This window comes from Oncorhynchus tshawytscha, linkage group LG03, assembly GCF_018296145.1.
Source record: "Oncorhynchus tshawytscha isolate Ot180627B linkage group LG03, Otsh_v2.0, whole genome shotgun sequence".
In the NCBI taxonomy this organism is placed as follows: domain Eukaryota; kingdom Metazoa; phylum Chordata; class Actinopteri; order Salmoniformes; family Salmonidae; genus Oncorhynchus; species Oncorhynchus tshawytscha.
In genome coordinates this window covers 57,145,007-57,167,050 of record NC_056431.1, presented here as the reverse complement: position 1 = coordinate 57,167,050, position 22,044 = coordinate 57,145,007, and the positions used below count along the sequence as shown (strand labels likewise).

At 44.0% G+C, this 22,044-nt stretch overlaps 1 protein-coding gene across 1 annotated transcript in view; it reads right to left on the bottom strand.

Annotated features, from left to right (window-relative positions):
* Nucleotides 1–7,320: 7,320 nt before the first annotated feature.
* LOC112239637 (5-hydroxytryptamine receptor 2A) overlaps nt 7,321–22,044 on the bottom strand; it is a 38,295-nt gene continuing 23,571 nt past the window's right edge. Inside the window, exons 2-3 of the mRNA XM_024408075.1 lie at nt 18,681–18,881; nt 7,321–8,680 (exon numbers count right to left, since the gene is read on the bottom strand). Of these exons, the coding sequence (XP_024263843.1) occupies nt 7,857–8,680; nt 18,681–18,881 (1,025 nt within the window). The 3' untranslated portion in view covers nt 7,321–7,856. The remainder of the gene's footprint in view (nt 8,681–18,680; nt 18,882–22,044) is intronic.

Genomic DNA, 22,044 nt, shown 5'->3' with positions numbered 1-22,044 from the left:
GGTATTTCCGTTGTTTTTTTTAATACTTTTGCAAACATTTCTAGAAACCTGTTTTCTTTGTCGTTATGGATAGTGTGTAGATTGATGAGGGGGGAAAAACACTTTCATACATTTTAGAAAAAGGCTGTAACATAACAAAATGTTGAAAAAGTCAAGGGGTCTTACATTTTCCGAATGCAGTACCAGTCAAATGTTTGGACACACCTACTCATTCATGGGTTTTTCTGTATTTTTTTTACTATTTTCTACATTGTAGAATAATAGTGAAGTCATAAAAACTATGAAATAACACAAATGGAATCATGTAGTAACCAAAAAAAGTGTTAAACAAATCAAAATATATTTTATATTTGAGATTCTTCAATGTAGCCACCCTTTGCCTTGATGACAGCTTTGCACACACTTTTTTAAAACTTTTCTTTTCACAAATTTCTTTACATCCCTCTTAGGTAGAATTTCTCATTTGACAAGACAATCCATCCACCTGACAGGTGTGGCATATCAACAACACAATGCCACAGATGTCTCATGTTTTGAGGGAGTGTGCAATTGGCATGCTGACTACAGGAATGTCCACCAGAGTTGTTGCCTTAGAATTGAATGTTAATTTCTCTACCATAAGCTGCATCCAACGTCATTTTTGAGAATCTGGTGGTCTGAGCCGAGCCACCCGGACAGCTGATGAAATTGTGGGTTTGCACAACCGAAGAATTACTGCACAAACTGTCAGAAACCGTCTCAGGGAAGATCATCTGTGTGCTCGTCATCCTCACCAGGGTCGTAACCAACTTCAGTTGGCATTGCTCACATTTGATGGCCACTGGCACACTGGAGAAGTGTGCTCTAACGGATGAACACCTGTTTCAACTGTACCAGGCAGATGGCAGGCAGAGTGTATGGCGTCGTGTGGGAAAGTGGTGAGCTGATGTTAATGTTGTGACCAGAGAGCCCCATGGTGGCGGTGGGGTTGTGTTATGGGCAGGCATAAGCTATGGGCAACGAATACAATTGCATTTTATTGATGACAATTTGAATGCACAGAGATACAGTACATGACGAGATCCTGAGGCCCATTGTTGTACCATTCATCCGCCGCCATCACCTCATGTTTCAGCATGATAATGCACAGCCCCATGTCACAAGGATCTTTAAACAATTCCTGGAAGCTGAAATTTCCCAGTTCGTCCATGGTCTGCATACTCACCAGACATGTCACCCATTGAGCATATTTGAGATGCTCTGGATCAACGTGCACGACAGCATGTTCCAGTTCCCGCCAATATCCAGCAACTTCGCAGAGCCATTGAAGAGGAGTGGGACAACATTCCACAGGGCACAATTAACAGCCTGATAAATTCTATGTGAAGGAGATGTCACACTGCATGAGTCAAATGGTGATACTGACTGGTTTTCTGATCCACACCCCTACCTTTTTTTTGTGACCAACGTGCATTTCTGTTTTCCCAGTCATGTGAAATCCATACATTAGGGCCTAAATGTATTATTTAAATTGACTGATTTCCTTATATGAACTGTAACTCAGTAAAATCTTTGAAATTGTTGCATTTATATTTTTATTCAGTATAGTTCATGTAAATTTGTACGATTTAAGAACTCTGAAAAAACATCCAAATGAATCACAGATTTCTTGAGTTATCTTCGGTTAATACAGACTAATTTGAGGAAGTGTATACTGGCTTCAGCTTCTCAAGATGGACAAACAGTACTATTGCCTCTTTATTCTCGTTTTTCAAGCAAAGGTCTTTATAAGGGAGTATACGAAGCACAGATGTTCACTTTGCCTAGCTGAGTTCTGCTAGGAGAAAACCAAACCTAGTATGCAGGTGACATTAGGACTCGCCACTCAGTGGTTGTGGTGTCTGTTTGGTTCAGTTGGTGTAGCCTTTGATGGACCAATATGTGCCGAGAGTAAATCTTTACTGTTTTCCTTCTCTTTGAACCATGTGTGGACAAAGTGATGCTCCTCTTCTAACTGTTGAGCATTGAAGACAGAGTAAAACACACTTGCCTGATTAAAGGTTTGTGTTAAATTACCTACCTGACAAAGACGCCAATGACCTCATAAATGGATTGTGGTTTATGTGTGAGTGAGTGCGTACGTGCGTACGTGTGTGTGTCCCGAGTTATATGTGTCTGCTAACTCGCACGCACTCCCTTGAAGATGTAACCAAACAATCAAACTGCCCACTGCTAACAATGATTTCATTGGTTGTTGCCACATTGAGATGTGCCTCATAATCAAATACCACCTCATGATGTAGGACTGCCGGTCGATGACTGCCATAGGCCAGAGAGTGAAGTCGGAATTGTTCTTATTATGACAGCCGTGGAACTTCAGATATGTGCCATGTGCGAAGTAGATATGGAGAGTACTAAGTGACTGAAATTCCTACCAATACTGCAAATGGCACAACTACGAATTTGGTCTGAATTGTTTTGGTTTTCTAAGCTGTTTCAAATTCCACTCTGTTTTTCAGTTATATCTCATTGCTGAGATCGAACATTGCCCTTTGAGGTGTATTAAAATGCATATTGATATTTTTTCATCATAAAATCCATACTGATATTAATACCTACTCCAAGCACTTCAATATGACTTTCTTTTTCATTTGTCTTATGGCGAAAGATTAAAAGGAATCGATTAAACTGCTCTGCTGCTGTGAAAATCCAAGCCAAATACACAACAACAAAAAAACAGCTTGAATGAGATGAATTAGAGATTAAAGCCCTTGATAGAAACAATATCTGTGAGAACATTTTCAAAGGCTTATTGAAGTAAAGGATAAACAGCCTGGTTAAAAACCCATCACCTGTCCACCATTATGATTGACACTAGGGTCACAGTAGCCAGCACTCTGACAGCATCTCTCTCTCTCTCATTCTTCCCTCCATCCCACTGACTGTCTTGTTTTCCCGTTTTCAGTTGCTCTAGGTCTCTTACGCTCCTTTCTCCCCATTCTTAATCAGTACCACTCTAGACTGACACAAGCTCAGTCCCTAAAAGAAACCATGGAGACTGGAATATGAGCCTACTATACCCTTTCTCCTCTCCTTCCCTCTCTCCTCACATTTCTAATTCATCCATCCTTCTCCCCACCTAGCTACTGAAGGAATTCCCAAATAATAATTTAATTAATGAGACTTAAATTAAACCCCTGTACCCCCTTCTTTTACTCCTCTTAACATTACCTTAGGTGGCCGTGTCATGATGTAAGACAGGAAGGACCATGTGGCCCCTGTCTCCAGGCTGGGAATTGCCTTTGTTGTTTTTCATGTATATGTTATGTAAGGCTTCAACTTGTTTTAATTGGGCTTTTTTATTATTTCCCTGTGAGAATATCCTCATGATCCCATGACATTTGCTTTTTTCTTCCTGGCTAATTACCCATTTCTATGTCTGTTGATGGATCACCCAAGTATGATTTTAAATGGTGAAGAAGTTATAATGATCGGGGCTGATGGCTTCGTGAATCATTTAGTGGAAGTTGGGTAATTTCAATAAAGAGGGATTGGGGAGCATGACAGGTGGGTTTACAGATGGGTAATGATGACAGTGAATGGTGTATGTGTGTGTGGCACTTGACTAATTCTAATACATATCAGCCATCGGGGACTGGCATTTCACATCCCCACACACTACCTTCATGGATATGATTCTCATACATGAATGATTATCATCATCATTATCTCATATTCTTGATCAGACATGCACCCAAACAAGCACTCAAACATGACAAGCAATTGGGGTGTGTGTGTGTGTGTGTGTATGTACACTTCTGCTTGAGTGTGCGTGCATAAGTGTTATCAAATAACAAGTTTTATCCCCTGAGATTTGGGGGATAAAACTCCTCAATGAGATGTTCATTTTTACGTGACGAAAATGAACATTGCCCACACACTTAGACACTTTGCTTCTCCTTGGTCTGCAGTTTTAAAAAAACAGGTCTGCTTTGACCTGTCAGACATACACACTAAATCATAGACCCCACACACTTATAAAGGCTTACATTTCTATTTTACTTTAATCGGAAAAAAAAAAAAATCTCATTTGGGTCAAGAAAAAAAATCGACTCCATAAAATACACAGAACTCTCTCCGTCGGAGTTAAAGTGGTCACCCAGGCAACATGTTTCAGAAAGAAGCATCAGTTCAATGCTTGAGTAGGGTTGAGATCAGAGGAACTGGTGGTAGAGTGGCGATGGTGGGTTCCCTATGAAAAAGAGGGAGGGGTTATAACAGATCACATCAACCATAGGTACAACAACTCTTAGTGCAAATGAGTCCCACACCTTTAAAAGGAAGGTCCTTTAGCCCCCTGAACTATGCCTAGGAATCTGTCAACATATACACTACCATTCAAAAGTTTGGTGTCACTTAGAAATGTCCTTGTTTTTTAAAGAAAAGCGAACATCAAATTGATCAGAAATACAGTGCAGACATTGTTAATGTTGTAAATGACTATTGTAGCTGGAAACGGCTGATTTTGTTATGGAATATCTATATAGGTGTACAGAGGCCCATTATCAGCAACCATCACTCCTGTGTTCCAATGACACATTGTGTTAGCTAATCCAAGTTTATAATTTTAAAAGGCTAATTGATCATTGAAAACCCTTTTGCAATTATGTTAGCACATCTGAAAACGATTGTTCTGATTAAAGAAGCAATAAAACTGGTCATCTTTAGACGAGTTGAGTACCTGGAGACAGCATTTGTGGGTTCGATTACAGGCTCAAAATGACCAGAAACAAAGTGAATAGGCGACTCCGGGATGCTGGCCTTCTAGGCAGAGTTGCAAAGAAAAACCCATATCTCAGACTGGCTAATAAAAATGAAAGATTAAGATTGGCAAAAGAACACAGATACAGGACAGAGGAACTCTGCCAAGAAGGCCAGCATCTGGGAGTCGCCTCTTTGCTGTTGACGTTGAGACAGGTGTTTTGCGGGTACTATTTGATGAAGTTGCCAGGACTTGTGAGGCGTCTGTTTCTCAAACTAGAGACTCTAATGCTTAGTTGTGCACCGGGGCTCCTCACTCCTCTTTCTATTCTGGTTAGAGCCAGTTTGCGCTGTTCTGTGAAGGGAGTAGTACACATCGTTGTACGAGATCTTCTGTTTCTTGGCAATTTCTCGCATGGAATAGCCTTCATTTCTCAGAACAAGAATAGACTGACAAGTTACAGAAGAAAGATCTTTGTTTCTGGCCATTTTGAGCCTGTAATCGAACCCACAAATGCTGATGCTACACATACTCAACTGGTCTAAAGATGGCCAGTTTTATTGCTTCTTTAATCAGAACCGTTTTCAGATGTGCTAACATAATTGCAAAAGGGTTTTCCAATGATCAATTAGCCTTTTAAAATGATAGACTTGGATTAGCCAACACAATGTGTCATTGGAACACAGGAGTGATGGTTGCTGATAATGGGCCTGTATTTCTGATGAATTTGATGTTATTTTAATGGACAAAAAGTTAGCTTTTCTTTCAAAAACAAGGACATTTTCAAGTGACCCCAAACTTTTGAATGGTAGTGTACATCTTCATTAGCCTACATCCCACCTATACACATTTCTGTATCTTTATACTGCATGAAGGAAACACAAGAAAATACAAAAATAAGCTCCGTATCTTCGGGTAACGACAACAAAAATACACACATTTATTTACGGATTGGCACAATGTATTTACACAAATATATATTTGTATATGGAAACAGTTCCTTACAAACGTATTCACCCCCTTGACATTTTTCCTATTTTGTTGCATTACAACCTGTAATTTAAATTGATTTTTATTTATTTTATTTTAATTGTATTTATTTGGATGTAATGGACATACACAAAATAGTCCAAATTGGTGTAGTGAAATTTAAAAAACAACAATTTATCAGAAAAGTGGTGCGTGTATATGTATTCACCCCCTTTGCTTTGAAACCCGTAAATAAGATCTGGTGCAACCAATTACCTTCAGAAGTCACATAATTAGTTAAATAAAGTCCACATGTGTGCAATCTAAGTGGCACATGATCTGAGTATACTTCCACCTGTTCTGAAAGGCCCCAGAATCTGCAACACCACTAGGCAAAGAGCACCACCAAGCAAGCAGCACCATGAAGACCAAGGAGCTCTCCAAACATGTCAGGGACAAAGTTGTGGAGAAGTACAGATCAGGGTTGGGTTATAAAAAACATACAAAACTTTGAACATCTCACAGAGCACCATTAAATCCATTATTAAAAAATGGAAAGAATATGGCACCACAACAAACCTGCCAAGAGAGGGCCGCCCACCAAAACTCATGGACCAGGCAAGGAGGGCATTAATCAGAGAGGCATCAAAGAGACCAAAGATATCCCTGAAGGAACTGGAAAGCTCCACAGCGGAGATTGGAGTATCTGTCCATAGGACCACTTTAAGCCGTACACTCCATAGAGCTGGGTTTTATGGACGTGTGACCAGAAAAAAGACATTGCTTAAAGAAAAAAATAAGGAGACACATTTGGTGTTCGCCAAAAGGCATGTGGGAGACTCCCCAAACATATGGAAGAAGGTACTCAGCTTAGACTAAAATTGTGCTTTTTGGCCATCAAGTAAAACGCTATGTCTGGCACAAACCTAACACCTCTCATCACCCCGAGAATATCATCCCCAAAGTGAAGCATGGTGGTGGCAGCATCATGCTGTAGGTATGTTTTCCATCGGCAGGGACTGGGAAACTGGTCAGAATTGAAGGAATGATGGATGCCGCTAAATACAGGGAAATTATTGAGGGAAAACTGTTTGTCTTCAAGAGATTTGAGACTGGGACGGAGATTTACTTTCCAGCAGGACAATGACCCTAAGCATACTGCTAAAGCAACACTTGAGTGGTTTAAGGGGGAACATTTAAATGTCTTGAAATGGCCTAGTCAAAGCCCAGACCTAATTCCAATTGAGAATCTGCGGTATGACTTAAAGATAGCTGTACACCAGTGGAACCCATCCAACTTGGAGGAGCTAGAGCAGTTTTGCCTTGAACAATGGGCAAAAATCCCAGTGACTAGATGTGTCAAGCTTATAGAGACATACCCCAAGAGACTTGCAGCTGTAATTGCTGCAAAATGTGGCTCTACAAAGTATTGACTTTGGGGGGGGGGGGGTAAATAGTTATGCACGCTCAAGTTTTCCGTTTTTCTGTCTTCTTGTTTGTTTCACAATAAAAATATTTTGCATCTTCAAAGTGGTAGGCATGTTGTGTAAATCAAATGATACAATCCCCCCAAAAATCTATTTAAATTCCAGATTATAAGGTAACAAAATAGGAAAAATGCCAAGGGGGTGAATACTTTCGCAAGCCACTGTAGCTTAGGTACTAGTCTGTTTAGTTAATAATCCACTCCTTGATGTGTCATTGTGAAACATCTTTGGCACACAAGGAGTGGAATGTTAGCTAAACAGTCTGGTATCCAGGCTATGTGTATGATCATTTTGGGGAAATGTATCCCCTCGTGGCCCCTGGCTATTGCTGATAATTTTGCTTTAGCTCAGTTGTTCTCTTCTGGTGTAACTAGTTTAAGTGTTTGTGAGGCAGGTTGTGTCTTTTCCTCTCTCTGTACTCCCTGCTTCCTACAGCTTATCACTGTATTTGCGCGTGGACAGATTTTGACGGGAGTGGACCCTCTCTCTTCACATATTCCTCTCTGGCATGAGTCTCACCACAGAGCTACTGAACACATTCCAGCACAGGAACCTCCGTTCCAAAGGTTTCCTTCCGGAAACAAGGCGAGATCGTGATCAAAACACAGCACATCTCACTAGGATTATGGGAGATTCAGTCCTCACAGGCTCACAACCTCTCACACAGCTGATGCTCTCATCTTGGTCCCTGGGTGCCTTGTCGTTGTCTGAGTTTGATTTGGTCCTCCACCACTGTGGCCTCCATTCCTGAGGGACCCCATTTCCTCCAGGGGCAGGTGGGTGGAGTTGTAGGCCAGTGGAGGGATGGTATTAACCAACATGAGCTGCAGAGGCTTCCTCTCCGGGCTGTACTGGCAGCGTACGTAGCGGGAGAAGGCTGCACGGTACGTTTTGTTGAACAGAGTGTATACCAGAGGGTTGACGGCTGAGGAGAGGTATCCCACCCACACGAACACGTTCAGCAGCCCCCCCATCACCCACGGGTCACAGTTCATGGGGTTGCACACCACTGCCAGCACATTGGTGATGAAGAAGGGACACCACATGACCACGAACAAGAAGAAGACCACACCCAGAACCTTGGTGGCCTTCTGCTCATTGCTAATTGACTGCATGGTACGACGCCCGTACCGCGGGTCCACCCCAGCCCCGCCAACCCCTCCTCCCACCCCTCTCGTGTCGCGGCTGAGCGAACGCCTGAAGAAGAGCTTTTCTGAGGAGAGCGAGGACTGTGGGAAAAATCCCAGGGTCAGGGTGGCACTCCACTTGGGCCTGGGCACGAGCTGGTCCAGGCAGAGTGTAGCCTCATTCTGCAGGGCGCTGATGGTGAGGAAGTAGGTGACCACCATGATGGTGAGGGGGACGAAGAAGGCCACGAAGGAGCCTACCAGGACGAAACTGTCATCTGTCAGCAGGCAGCTGCCATCTTTAAATACCTTTGTATGGTCCCGCAGGCCTAGGACAGGGATGGGCATGGAGATACCTACAGAGAGACACAGAGAGAAGTTATTTTGGTGTGAGGTTTGTGTGTTTGTGTGTGTTCCATTTCTTGAGATTTCAAAGTAATTTTCTACAGCTCGTCTCTGCCTAAACCAGAGCACTGTGGTGCTTCAAGATTGTACCAGTAATATCAAAAAGTAAAGAAAGTCAACAATCATAGTCAACCTGTTGCTCATTCCAACCGTAAATCAAGCCACTAGGGCAGGATCCTCTTGCATTATTAATGCAATAGCCCTCATATCGCCACTGTCTGCCCACCAGTACATATAAACCCTGCAATTTCCCCTCACAGATTCAGTCAGCACTATTATCATTAGCGTCCAATAACTGGATTTGGAAGAGAGAGGGACAGATACATCTGGAGCCATTCACTATGGCTTTCATCCCCACAGCAACACAGTTTGATGCAGAGACCCTAATGCCCTCAGGGAGGAGGTGCAACTGGCCTGACACTGACTGACATTTTGGGGTTCAGAGCAGGAAAATAGACATGGAATCAAGATCCCATCACTTTAGGCGCGGGTAACATATTCAATGATTTATAACCACCCATTTGCAAGTATACTGAACAAAATGATAAACACAACATGCCACCATTTCAAAGATTTTACTGAGTCAATTGAAAGTTAATTAACATTCCACTCCTGGACATGTCATTGTGAAACTTCTTTGGCCCAGTTAATTCCTTTGCATCCTGATCCGAAAGAAATTAAATAGTCCCTCGTTTTATTACACGTTCATGACTTTGCTTGGAAGAAGGATGAGTACTTCCTGTTTCTAGCTTCATTATTGTATATTCTATTCCTCTTGTGTTACTATTTTTAATATTTATGTATATAAATATTAAAAACTCTGCATAGTTAGGAAGGGCTCGTAAGCAAGCATTTCAGATTAAAGTCTACCACCGTTGTATTTGGCACATGTAACAAATACAATTTTATTTGATTTTCTGACAAGGCCACAGTCAGCATTTTATTGTCATATTTAGGAGGCCAAAAATCCATCAAAATGCTTGTATACCCAGAATTCAGAAATAATCAAAAGATATGTTTTGTCTGCATTTCTCTTCACCCTGATGATCTCCTCCCACTTGGCACACACTGGTTAAATCAATGTTGTTTCCACGTCATTTCAATGAAATTACTTGGAACCAACAAGAATAGATGTTGAATTGACGTCTGTGTCCAGTGGGCCCCCTCTAAAAATATACAGTGCATTTGGAAATGTATTCAGACCGTTTCCCCTTTTCCACATTTTGTTATGTTAAAGCCTTATTCTAAACTGGATTCAATCGTTTTTTTCCCTCATCAATCTACACACAATACCCCATATTGACAAATCAGAAACAGTTTTTTGCAAATGTGTTAGAAATAACTATTCAGAACTATTCAGACCCTTTACCCAGTACTTTGTTGAAGCACCTTTGGCAGTGATTATTGTCACGACTTCAGCAGAAGTCGGTTCGTCTCCTTGTTCGGGCGGCGCTCGGTGGTCAGCGTCGCCGGTCTTCTAGCCATCGCTGATTCACTTTTCATTTTCCATTTGTTTTGTCTTTGTTTCTACACCTGTTTTTCATTCCCCTAATTATTGTTCATGTATTTAACCCTCTGTTTCCCCCGTGGTGTTGTGCGGGATTGTTTTATGTCATGTTCGGTATGTTGGTGACTGGTTATTTCGACGGGTGCTGTTTCTTGCCCGTGCGTAAAAGTTGATGTTTGTGTGTTTTGTGTTTGGACAAGTCTATTGTTTTACCTTGCACCATTCATTATTCTGAGTAAAGTTACATTGCTCCCAATTCTCTGCTCTCCTATGCCTGACTGAATACACCAGCTACACCCACCATTCTGACAATTACAGCCTAGAGTCTTATTGGGTATGACGCAAAAAGCTTGGCACACTTGGGGAGTTTCTCCCATTCTTCTCTGCAGATCCTCTCAAGTTCTGACAGGTTGGTTGGGGAGCGTCGCTGCACAGCTATTTTCAGGTCTCTCCAGAGATGTTCGATTGGGTTCAAGTTCAGGCTCTGGCTGGCCACTCAAACTCCAAGTGGGCTGTCATGTGCCATTTACTGGCTTACGTGGCTTACGTCTGGCACTCTACCATAAAGGTCTGATTGGTGGAGTGCTGCAGAGATTGTTGTCCTTCTGAAAGACTCTCCCATCTCCACAGAGGAACTCTGGAGAACTCTGTCAAAGTGACCATCGGGTTCTTGGTCACCTCCCTGACCAAGGCCCTTCTCCCCCGATTGCTCAGTTTGGCCAGATGGCCAGATCTAGGAAGTGTCTTGGAGGTTCCAAACTTATTCTATCTAAGAATGATGGAGGCCACTGTGTTCTTGGGGACCTTCAATGCTGCAGAAATGTTTTGCTACCCTTTCCCAGATCTGTGCCTCGACACAATCCTGTCTTGGAGCTCTACAGACAATTCCTTCGAGTAATGGCTTGGTTTTTGCTCTGACATGCATTGTCAACTGTGGGACCTTATATAAACAGGTGTGTGCCTTTCCAAATCATGTCTAATCTATTGAATTTACCACAAGTGGACTCCAATGAAGTTGTAGAAATATCTCCAGGATGATACATTTGCGAAAGATTCTAAAAACCTATTTTTGCTTTGTCATTATGGGCTATTGTGTGTAGATTGATGAGGAAAAAAACATATTTAATCCATTTTAGAATAAGGCTGTAACATAACAAAATGTGGAAAAGGGGAAGGGGTCTGAATACTTTCCGAATGCACTATTCAGAAGGGGATTGAGACTAAAAGGAGAAAGAAAGGTGGAGTTTTTCTTCGAGTTTTTCTTCGAGTTGATCTTTTCTTAACCAGGGAGGGATTGTAAATCAATTATTTTTTGTCTGGCTTTGTTGAAATCCAGGGCATGTTAAAAAGATGAACCAAGACAAACTTGAAATGCAGAAAAGCAATCGCGTCAAGAAACGTCTTCTTGTGTGGGTTGGGATGTGGAAGCAGTTGACATATAGTCAAGACAATCTTCTGCTATCCAGATGGCCATGGAACCCTGAATCAATCATATGACTCAAGTCCAACATTTCATCATGTAATCCTTTGTTTATATTCCTTCTCCTCTGTTGCTATCCACCCCCATCATGTGTCTTTACTCCATTCCTCCCTAGTATTACAGGTTGTTTGGACTAGCTTCACGTTGCCCTGGGTCTTCAGTGGTTTCTGTAGAGCAGTGCAGCAGCACACCCGGCACAGCAGTTGGAGACAGACCAAAGAACACATACCTGATCCAGACATCTCAACCATCTCTGCCATGTTTCCACACTAACAAGTCCACACCAGAACCACAGACACAAAGAGCTCCGGGTTGGAGACCACACTAGACACAAAACATGAGCTTAACCCCAGGAAGAGGAAATGTTAAACTGACCTTAGGTCAGTATCTCTGCTCTGTAGGAGCAATTTACTACTACTCCAATAAACACAGCTCAGCTAATTATTTATTTCAGTGGCAGTTACATTATCATGGAACTGCTGATGCCAATACGTACATTTTTACGGCTTTGGTTATTGCGTGTTTCTTTGTTCGAGGAAACTATAGCTCAGTGTGTCTGAAGTGAGAAAAATAGCCCCGGGGGATGCTTTCAGTCTCTGTCTGTCAGACCAATATTGAGGCACAATACATGACAGAGATACAGGAAGCTGTAGGAACCTCCTTAATGATTCAACAGGAAAGAAAATAACTGCTGGTTTCAAAGACCAAATAGTACTATTTTTTAATTGAGCTTGGCAGTCTTACAAAAGTTATCTTGTTTGATATGAAAAATTAATTAAGTCCTGGTCATGGCAAAGGAACATTCCTTGGTCATGGCAGGGTGAGGTGGGTGTGCGTCTGTACAGGATGAGGTGTGTGTACGTGTATGAGGTGTGTGTTCTGTGTATGTGTGGGGTTTTGTAAGGTCTTCAGGGATGTCTCTCTGTGGTAGCATTTTTGTGCAATAGGCTGGGCAGTAGCAGCACTGTTCCAGGGTTTGTTTAACACCATACATCATCTCAGTTCTGTGTAACATCAGCTACACTTCAGCTTCTCTCTCTCTCTGCCATGTGCAGATAAACGAGAGGAGAGGGGGATGAGACCTAACATGTAAATAAGCAGCAGTGACATACATAATCTTAATTAATTTGCAGGCGGCAGCGTATCATATTCTAGCGCTCCGCTTGGGACCAGGAACCTGTGGAATGGTGAGTCATATCTGTAGTTCATTTCTCCCTACATTGTGTACTGTCTCTCTCTGCTTCCCTGGTTCTATGTGACATTGTCCCTCCCTGCCTCCCTGGGTCTCTACACAGCATGACTGGATCATTAGTGGTGGTATTGAACCATTGGAAAGGAGCCACACAAGTCATTGACTACAGCTCAGAGTTCAACACCATAGTGCCCTCCAAGCGCATCATTACGCTAAGGACCCTGGGACTGACCACCTCCCTCTGCAACAGGATCCTGGACTTCCTGACTAGACACCCGCATGTGGTGAGGTTAGGCAACAACACATACCCCACGCTGACCCTCAAAACAGGGGCCCCTCAAGGGTGTGTGCTCAGTCCCCTCCTGTACTCCCTGTTCATCCACAGGGAGGAAGCCAGAAATCTGTCAGTGTGGTGCCAGGACAACAACCTCTCCCTCAGCAAAGGAGCTGATCGTGGACAACAGGAAACAGAGTGCCGAGCACTCATATCGACGGGGCTGAAGTTTAGTGTGTGTTCTACATCACTAAGGACCTATCATGTTCCAAACACACCAATAGTCATGACAATGCCTCTTACCCCTCAGCAGGCTGAAAATATTTGGTATGGGCCCTCAGATCCTCAAAAGCTCTACACCTGCACCCTTGAGAGCATATTGCCTGGCTGCAACACCACTTGGTATGGCAAATGTTGGCATCTAACCGCAAGGCACTACATAGGCTAGTGACTATGGCCCAGAACATCACTGGGACCGAGCTACCTGCCATCCAGGACCTCTATACCTCTAAAAATGGTCAGACTCTAGCCACCCAAGTCATAGACTGCTCTCTCTGCTGCTGCACGGCAAGTGATACCGATGCACCAAGTCTGTAACCAACAGGACGCTGAACATTTTCTACCTCCTAGCCCTAAGACTGCTCAATAGTTAGTTAAATAGTTAATCAAATACAGTGCATTCAGAAAGTATTCCCACCACATTACTTTTTCCACATTTTGTTGTTATACAGCCTGTCACGTGTGCTCCCTCTCCGGCCTCTAAGTCACCAGGCTGCTCGTTAGGGTGCACACCTGTCACCAGCTTTACGTGCATAATGACACTCACCTGGACTCCATCACCTCCTTGATTACCTGCCCTTTATATATCACTCCCTTTGGTTTCTTCCCCAGTTGTCATTGTTGCTGTTTCATGTCGGTGCGCTGTTTGTGTTTCTTGTTTTGTTCATTTCTTAATTAAATGTATTCAGTCCCTGAACTTGCTTCCCGACTCTCAGCGTACATCGTTACAGAATGACGACTCAACAAAAGGAAGCATTGGGGAGTGTTTTTTTGTGTTGGGGTGATGTCGGGTCCGGGTGTTGGAACCAGAGCTACCTGGGAGGCCTCAGCCAGTATGTAGGCTCCCATGAATACGCGGGTTGGATAGGCTCCCATGCCTAAGCTGAGTGAACAGGTTCCCGTGCCTCACCCGAGGCAACTGGGGAGGTCTCAGCCAGCTCATCAGGCTCTCATTCCTCAGCCGGTTCGTCTGGTTTCTGTGCCTCAGCGGAGGCGACCAGTCCGCTACGGATCCGCGGGATCGTCCCTGTGGTTGGCGTCCTGTGGCTGGAGCCGAACGCGCCGGGGAGGGAGTACTGTCACATATGCACTTTCTCCGGCGCTCTAGGTCGTCATGCTCCTGCACCTCAGCCAGATTGACAGGTTCCCGCACTTTAGCAGAGGTGACCGGTCCGCTCCTGATCCCCGGGATCGTCATCTTGGTCGGCGTCCTGCAGCTGGAGCTGCACGTCAGGGAGGGGAGGGGGTACTGTCACGTGTGCTCCCTCTCTGGCCTCTAGGTCATCAGGATGCACGTTAGGGTGCACACCTGTCACCAGCGTTACGTGCATAATGACAAAAGTTTTTCTAATGAATAAAAAATTAAAAGCTGAAATCTTTCAAGTCAATAAGTACTCAACCCCTTTGTTATGGCCTAAATAAATCAACATTTGCTTATCTAGTTACATAAAAGTTGGGTGAATTTTGGTGTAATTGAGTCAGGTTTGTAGGCCTCCTTGCTCGCACACTTTTACAATTCTGCCCACAAATGTTCTATAAGATTGAGGTCAGGGCATTGTGATGGCCACTCCAATACCTTGACTTTGTTGTCCTTAAGCCATTTTGCCACAACTGTGGTAGTATGCTTGGGGTCATTGTCCATTTGGAAGACCCATTTGCGACCAAGCATTAACTTGACTGATGTCTTGAGATGTTACTTAAATATATCCACATAATTTTCCTCATGATGCCATCTAGTTTGTGAAGTGCACCAGTCTCTCCTGCAGCAAAGCACCCCCATAACATAATGCTGCCACCCCCGTGCTTCACGGTTGGGATGGTGTTCTTCGGCTTGCAAGCCTCCCCCTCTTTCCTCCAAACATAATGATGGTCATTATGGCCAAACAGTTATATTTTTGTTTCATCAGACCAGAGGACATTTCTCCAAAAAGTACAATCTTTGTCCCCAGGTGCAGTTGCAAACCGTAGTCTGGCTTTTTTAATGTCGGTTTTGGAGCAGTGGCTTCTTCCTTGATGGGCGGCCTTTCAGGTTATGTTGAGATAGGACTCGTTTTACTGTGGATATAAATACTTTTGTACCTGTTTCCTCCAGGATCTTCACAAGGTCCTTTGCTGTTGTTCTGGGATTGATTTGCACTTTCCGACCTAAAGTACATTCATCTCTAGGTGACAGAACGCGTCTCCTTCCTGAGCGGTATGACGGCTGCGTGGTCCCATGGTGTTTATACTTGCGCACTATTGTTTGTACAGATGAACGTGGTGCCTTCAGGCATTTGGAAATTGCTCCCAAGGATGAACCAGACTTGTGGAGGTCTACAATTTTTTCTGAGGTCTTGGCTGATTTCTTTTGATTTTCCCATAATGTCAAGCAAAGAGGCATTGAGTTTGAAAGTAGGCCTTGAAATGCATCCACAGAAACATCTCCAATTGACTCAAATTATGTCAATTTGCCCATCAGAAGCTTCTAAAGCCATGACATAATTTTCCTGAATTTTCCAAGCTGTTTAAAGGCACAGTCAACTTAGGGTCTGTACACTTCTGACCCACTGGAATTGTGATACAGTGAATTCTAAGTGAAAATATCTGTCTGTAAACAATTGTTGGAAAAATTATTGTTTTGGGTCATTATCCTGTATAAAAACAAATGATAGTCCCACTAAGGGCAAACCAGATGGGATGGCGTATCATTGCAGAATGCTGTGGTAGCTATGCTGGTTAAGTGTGCCTTGAATTCTAAATAAATCACCTACAGTGTCACCAGCAAAGCACCCCCACACCATCACACTTTCTCTTCCATGCTTCATGGTGGGAACCACATGTAACCGATGTGAAATGGCTGGCTAGTTAGCAGTGTGCGCGATAACAGCGTTTCAATCGGTGACGTCACTCACTCTGAGACCTTGAAGTAGTTGTTCCCCTTGCTCTGCAAGGTCTGGGGATTTGTGGAGCGATAAATAACAATGCTTTGAGGGTGACTGTTGTCTGTGTGCAGAGGGTCCCTGGTTCTCAAAAGGTGGCGCTACAAAGTATTATCTTAAGGGGGCTGAATAATTTTGCACGCCCAATTTTTCAGTTTTTGATTTGTTAAAAAAGTTTGAAATATCCAATAAATGTCGTTCCACTTCATGATTGTGTCCCACTTGTTGTTGATTCTTCACAAAAAAATACAGTTTTATATCTTTATGTTTGAAGCCTGAAATGTGGCAAAAGGTCGCAAAGTTCAAGGGGGCCGAATACTTTCGCAAGGCACTGTAGTTAGCAGGGTGCACGCTAATAGCGTTTCAATTGGTGACGTCACTCGCTCTGAGGCCTTGACGTAGTTGTTCCCCTTGCTCTGCAAGGGCCATGGCTTTTGTGGCGCGATGGGTAACGATGCTTCGTGGGTGTCAGTTGTTGATGTGTGCAGAGGGTTCCTGGTTCGAGCCCAGGTATGGGCGAGGAGAAGAACAGAAGCTATAATGTTGCACACACATGCAGAGATCATCCGTTCACCTACTCTGCCTCTCAAAAAGACACAGCGGTTGCAAATTCAAATTTGTACTCAGACCAAAGGACTGATTTCCACTGGTCTAATGTTTATTGCTCGTGTTTCTTGGCCCAAGCAAGCATTTTCTTATTACTGGTGTCCTTTAGTAGTGATTTCTTTGCAGCAATTCAACCATGAAGGCCTGATTCACGCAGTCTCCTCTGAACAGTTGATGTTGAGATGTGTCTGGTAACTCTAATGAACTTATGCTCTGCAGCAGAGGTAATTCTGGGTCTTCCTTTCCTGTAGTCTTCCTTTCCTGTATTGGTCCTCATGAGAGACAGTTTCATCATAACTCTTGATGGTTTTTGCAACTACACTTGAAGAAACTTTCAAAGTTCTTGAAATTTTCCGCATTGACGGACCTTCACGTCTTAAAGTCTTTGCTTATTTGCGATGTTCTTACCATAATAAAGCTGGTTGAGAGAATGCCAAGAGTGTGCAAATCTGTCATCAAGGCAAAGGGTGGCTACTTTGAAGAATCTTAAATCTAAAATATATTTTTTGTTTAATACGTTTTTGGTTACTACATGGTTCCATATGTGTTATTTCATAGTTGTGAGGTCTTCAAAATGTAGAAAATAGTCAAAATAAAGAAAAACCCTGGAATGAGTAGGTGTGTCCAAACTTCTGACTGGTACTGTAGGCCTACCTTGAAAATCTGACATTTCCTCAATTTGGTGCATTAAAAGTCCTTGTAAAAATTGTAGCCAATTCATAAGTTATTACATTTTTTAAATCCGTTTTCATGAGAGATTTGGCCTCTTTCGTTTGTTTCCGCAGCTTCAATTGAAGGGTGTTGAGTAACTCTGTTGCGTTAAAACCAGGTGCGGTTATTATGACGACAGCATCCAACGTTGGCTTCAACTTGGCTTTCCATACAAATCCTTCCATTACATAAGGAACCCGTTTTTTGGTCGCTTTCTCATTATAAAACAGTGATGTTGAGATTCATGCTACCACTATTCATGGCTGCGTCGGCCATGTAGGCTACAGAAAAATCGGCACGCATGCATCCAATTTATTTAGTCAGGCAATGTCCCATATATTCTCACATATTTTAGAATGTCATAATAATTAGAAAATCAATGCATTGGCAAGGCCAACAATTTTAAAATTATTGTTAGTGCTAATGCCTCCCTACTTGTTGGCCTTTTTGGCCCAAATGCATTATTCTTAGTGCTAATGCCCTCCCTACTTGTTTGCCTTTTTGGCCTAAATGCATTATTCTTACAGTGGTAATGGGGGGTGTTATATATTAGGGCTATATGTACAAGTATGTAAATTATACAATTGTATAACATTGAGGTCAGTGAAAATAACAATTAAGTGCTTGGAAAAGTCCCTGAAAGTCCTTGAATTTGACTTGCCAATGTCTTAATGAACCCTGCTTAAAGGATTATAGTTCTAGTCCTATGTTGTTGTATACCTGGAGTTATGGGCCAATTTGCATATATTCACACTTATTCCTCTAAGTGCACATGTGGAACTGCACGAAAATCCTTTTTATTTTTTTTTCAAACCATTTTGAAATGTTGATCCCAATGTCACACATTGGCCCCATTATTTATAGAAAGACCCACATGCTCTCTCTTCTTCTCCCTCTTCCTCACTCTCTCTATCTCTTTCCCTCTCTCTAAACTAAGAGGGCATCATATACTTGTGCAGGCTTGTCTTCCTTCCAGTCTCTTACCCACAGAGATGGTCCAGACAGCCATGATCTTGAGGCGAGCCTTGGTTCGGGAGTTGAAGCGGCTGTGGTGGAGGGGGTTTCTGATGGCGATGTAGCGGTCCAGAGAGATGGCACACAGGTGCATGATGGAGGCTGTGGAGAACAGCACATCCAGGTAGATCCAGATAGGGCACAGGTCCGAGGGCAGGGGCCACCAGTGGTCTGTAGGGGCGACACAGGGAAAACTCAATGAACTCTGGGAAATAGTTTTTTTGCGGATGTACTTTTTTTTACAGAGGAAATTAAACACCAATTACAGCAACCCTGTCTTGTAATGGGAATACCAGTTACAAGATATATGTGAGACTTTCAGCACCTACCACATTTATTTTTATGGAATTGGTGTTGGTTGTAAAATGCATTTGCAGAGACAGTGGAGTTTTTATAAGAGTTGTTGGGTAGTAATAGCAACTAAAAAGCTTCTTATGAGGTGACCAAAACACATAAAATAGAATGACTCAGATGCGTGGAACACCTCCAAACCCTCTAAAACATAGCGTGTGTGTGTGTGTTTTAAAGTAAGTCTGAGGTTCACAAACACAGCGCAAAGCAGCCTTTCTCAAAATGTACAAGGCAGTTTAGAGAAGCTGTAGCTACATCCCCCATACAGACACAACTAAATACAACCTCCAAATGAAAAGAGTACACAGTAAGAGTACAGAATAAAGACCAGGCATTAGAATGTGATAATAAGCTGGAGTTAGGGAATCTCACTGTTGGCAAGCGCAGTCAGATGTGGTAGTTACACTGTTTCTCTATTCTCCAATTTATCCTCCTCTATTTCTCTTTCTCTCTGTTGGGAGGTCACAGACTCCCTCGCTCCTCTCCTCTCTCCTGAAGGAGAGCCTTATGTAAAGCATGTTTATTTGGACTGATTGTCACGGACTGACAGCCCCATGTCTCTCTCTTTCTCTTCCTTCCTCTCTATCTCTCTGTCTCTCCTTCTCTATGTCAGCCCACTTCATCACTCTTTCTCACTTCTCTCTTTCCTCTCCCATGGAGGTGGAAAAGGATTAGACATCCAGCAATGCTAATGCCTCTTTCTACATCTTTTTATCAGCAACTCTCTCTCACCTCTCTCTCCATCTCTTACCTCTCTCTCACCTCTCTCACCTCTCTGAAGTTGGAAATCATTAGACCTCAAGCTGTCCCAGCATGCACTTCTCTATCGTATTTGATATTTTGGTCTGCCCATCTGAGTGCCATAATGGATGGAGGGAAGAGAAAGAGAGGTAAGAGTGAAGATAAAGGGAAGGGGGATGAAAATGGACCCAGTCTATGCTTGCAGATTAGGATCTTATAATGATGATGATGTGCCTCCTGTGGTCTGTATAGTCTAGAACATTCCCTACACGATTTTGCCATGAACTTTCATGATCGGGGTGAAATCCTATGAACTTGGGCTAGGACCAGTACGTTGGGCGGGTCAAGGACGCACCGATGATGGCTGTTCTGTTCTCCAGACCCCTGTCGGATATCCTGATATGTTGGTTGTGCATCTTGTGCTACAATGTGATTTGGCAAGGACTGCTGCCAATAGCCGATGAGCACTCAGCATGTGAGACCAAAACAATGATAGCAAAGAGGAAAGCAACAACAACGCGCAAGTTGTGGACCGTCGTCGTCACAGTCCTACTAGCCGCTACCGATCCCTTTTTCCTTTGTCTGTTGGTTTTGTCTTATTAGTTTCGTCTTATTAGTTTCACCTGTGTGTATTTTGGTTTAATTAGCTTCCCTTTCTGTAGTAGTTTGACACGCCCTTGTTTTGTGCGGGATTGTCTTTTGTTACGTGTGTACATATTAGGTCGTGGTGTATTTTATTTTCTATACTGGACACCCTGTGGTTTTGGGTTGTCTGGTATAGTGTCCTGCGCCCTGTATTGTATTGGGATTATCAGTTTGGTGTGCAATAGTAAAGAACTTTACTCCGTTACTCTCTCTCTGCGTCTGATTCCTGCACACACACCTAGTCCCGCGTGACAGAATCCCGCACCCTAACATGGAATCAGCAGGAGCAGCCGCATCTCCTCTCCCATCGATGGAGGAAAGGGTCCTCCATCATACCAGCGTTCTCCATAGGATTGGTTCGGCCATGGACCAAATGATGGAGAGGATGGATCGATGGGAGAGGAGTGGCCTTCCCACCTCATCTCCGGCACCCCCTCCTCCAGCACCTCCTGTTCCTGCTACCGCATCTGGCTCCGGGGCTCTTCGGCTGACGCTCCCACGGGAGTATGATGGAACGGCGGCGGGGTGCCAGGGTTTCCTTCTACAACTGGAACTGTACCTGGCTACCGTGCGTCCTGCTCCCTCCGGAGAGGGGAGCGTGAGCGCCCTCATCTCCTGTTTGACTGGGCGAGCTCTCGAGTGGGCCAACGCAGTGTGGAATGGTCCGGACTCGGCGAGGGATCATTACCCCGAGTTCACCCGCCGATTCCGAGCTGTGTTTGACCATCCACCAGAGGGTCGTGTGGCGGGTGAACGGCTGTTCCACCTGCGTCAAGAGACGAGGAGCGCGCAGGACTTTGCCCTGGAGTTCAGGACCTTGGCCGCAGGAGCAGGGTGGAACGACAGAGCCCTGATAGATCATTTCCGATGCAGTCTCAGGGAGGATGTCCGCAGGGAGCTAGCATGTCGGGACACCACCCTCACACTGGATGAACTCATTGACATGGCTACCCATCTCGACAACCTGCTGGCTGCTCGCTGGCGTTCGGATCAGGTCCTGTCGTTTCCACTTCCCAGCCTTCCTGCCCCTATCCCTATGGAGTTAGGAGGGGCGGCTTCAAGGGGGACCGGAGGAGGAGTGTTCTCCTGCAACAGTTGTGGTCGGCGAGGGCACACGGCCGACCGGTGCTGGAGGAACTCGTCTGGGAGTGGGAGGGCAGGCGGAGCACTACTTGATCACCCCAGGTGAGTAAGCACCAGACTCACCCAGAGCTTCCTGTCGGTCATATGTATGTGTTAACTTCTTTCCCTGGGTTTCTTCCCTCTCTACAGCATAAGGCGCCAGTCGATTTAGGCGCAGATGGGAATTTCATGGATCGTGGGCTCGCGTTAAGGCCAGGGATTCCCCTGGTGTCGTTAGACCTACCTTTCCCCGTCCACTCCTTAGATAGCCGACCATTAGGGTCAGGAGTAGTTAGGGAGGCTACGGTGCCACTGGACATGGTAACGCAGGGGGGTCATAAGGAGCAGATTAGTCTGTTCCTTATAGATTCACCTGCATTTCCAGTGGTGTTGGGCATTCCCTGGCTAGCTCAGCACAACCTGGTGATTTCCTGGTGACAGGGAGCTCTTAAGGGGTGGTCAGAGGAGTGTTCAG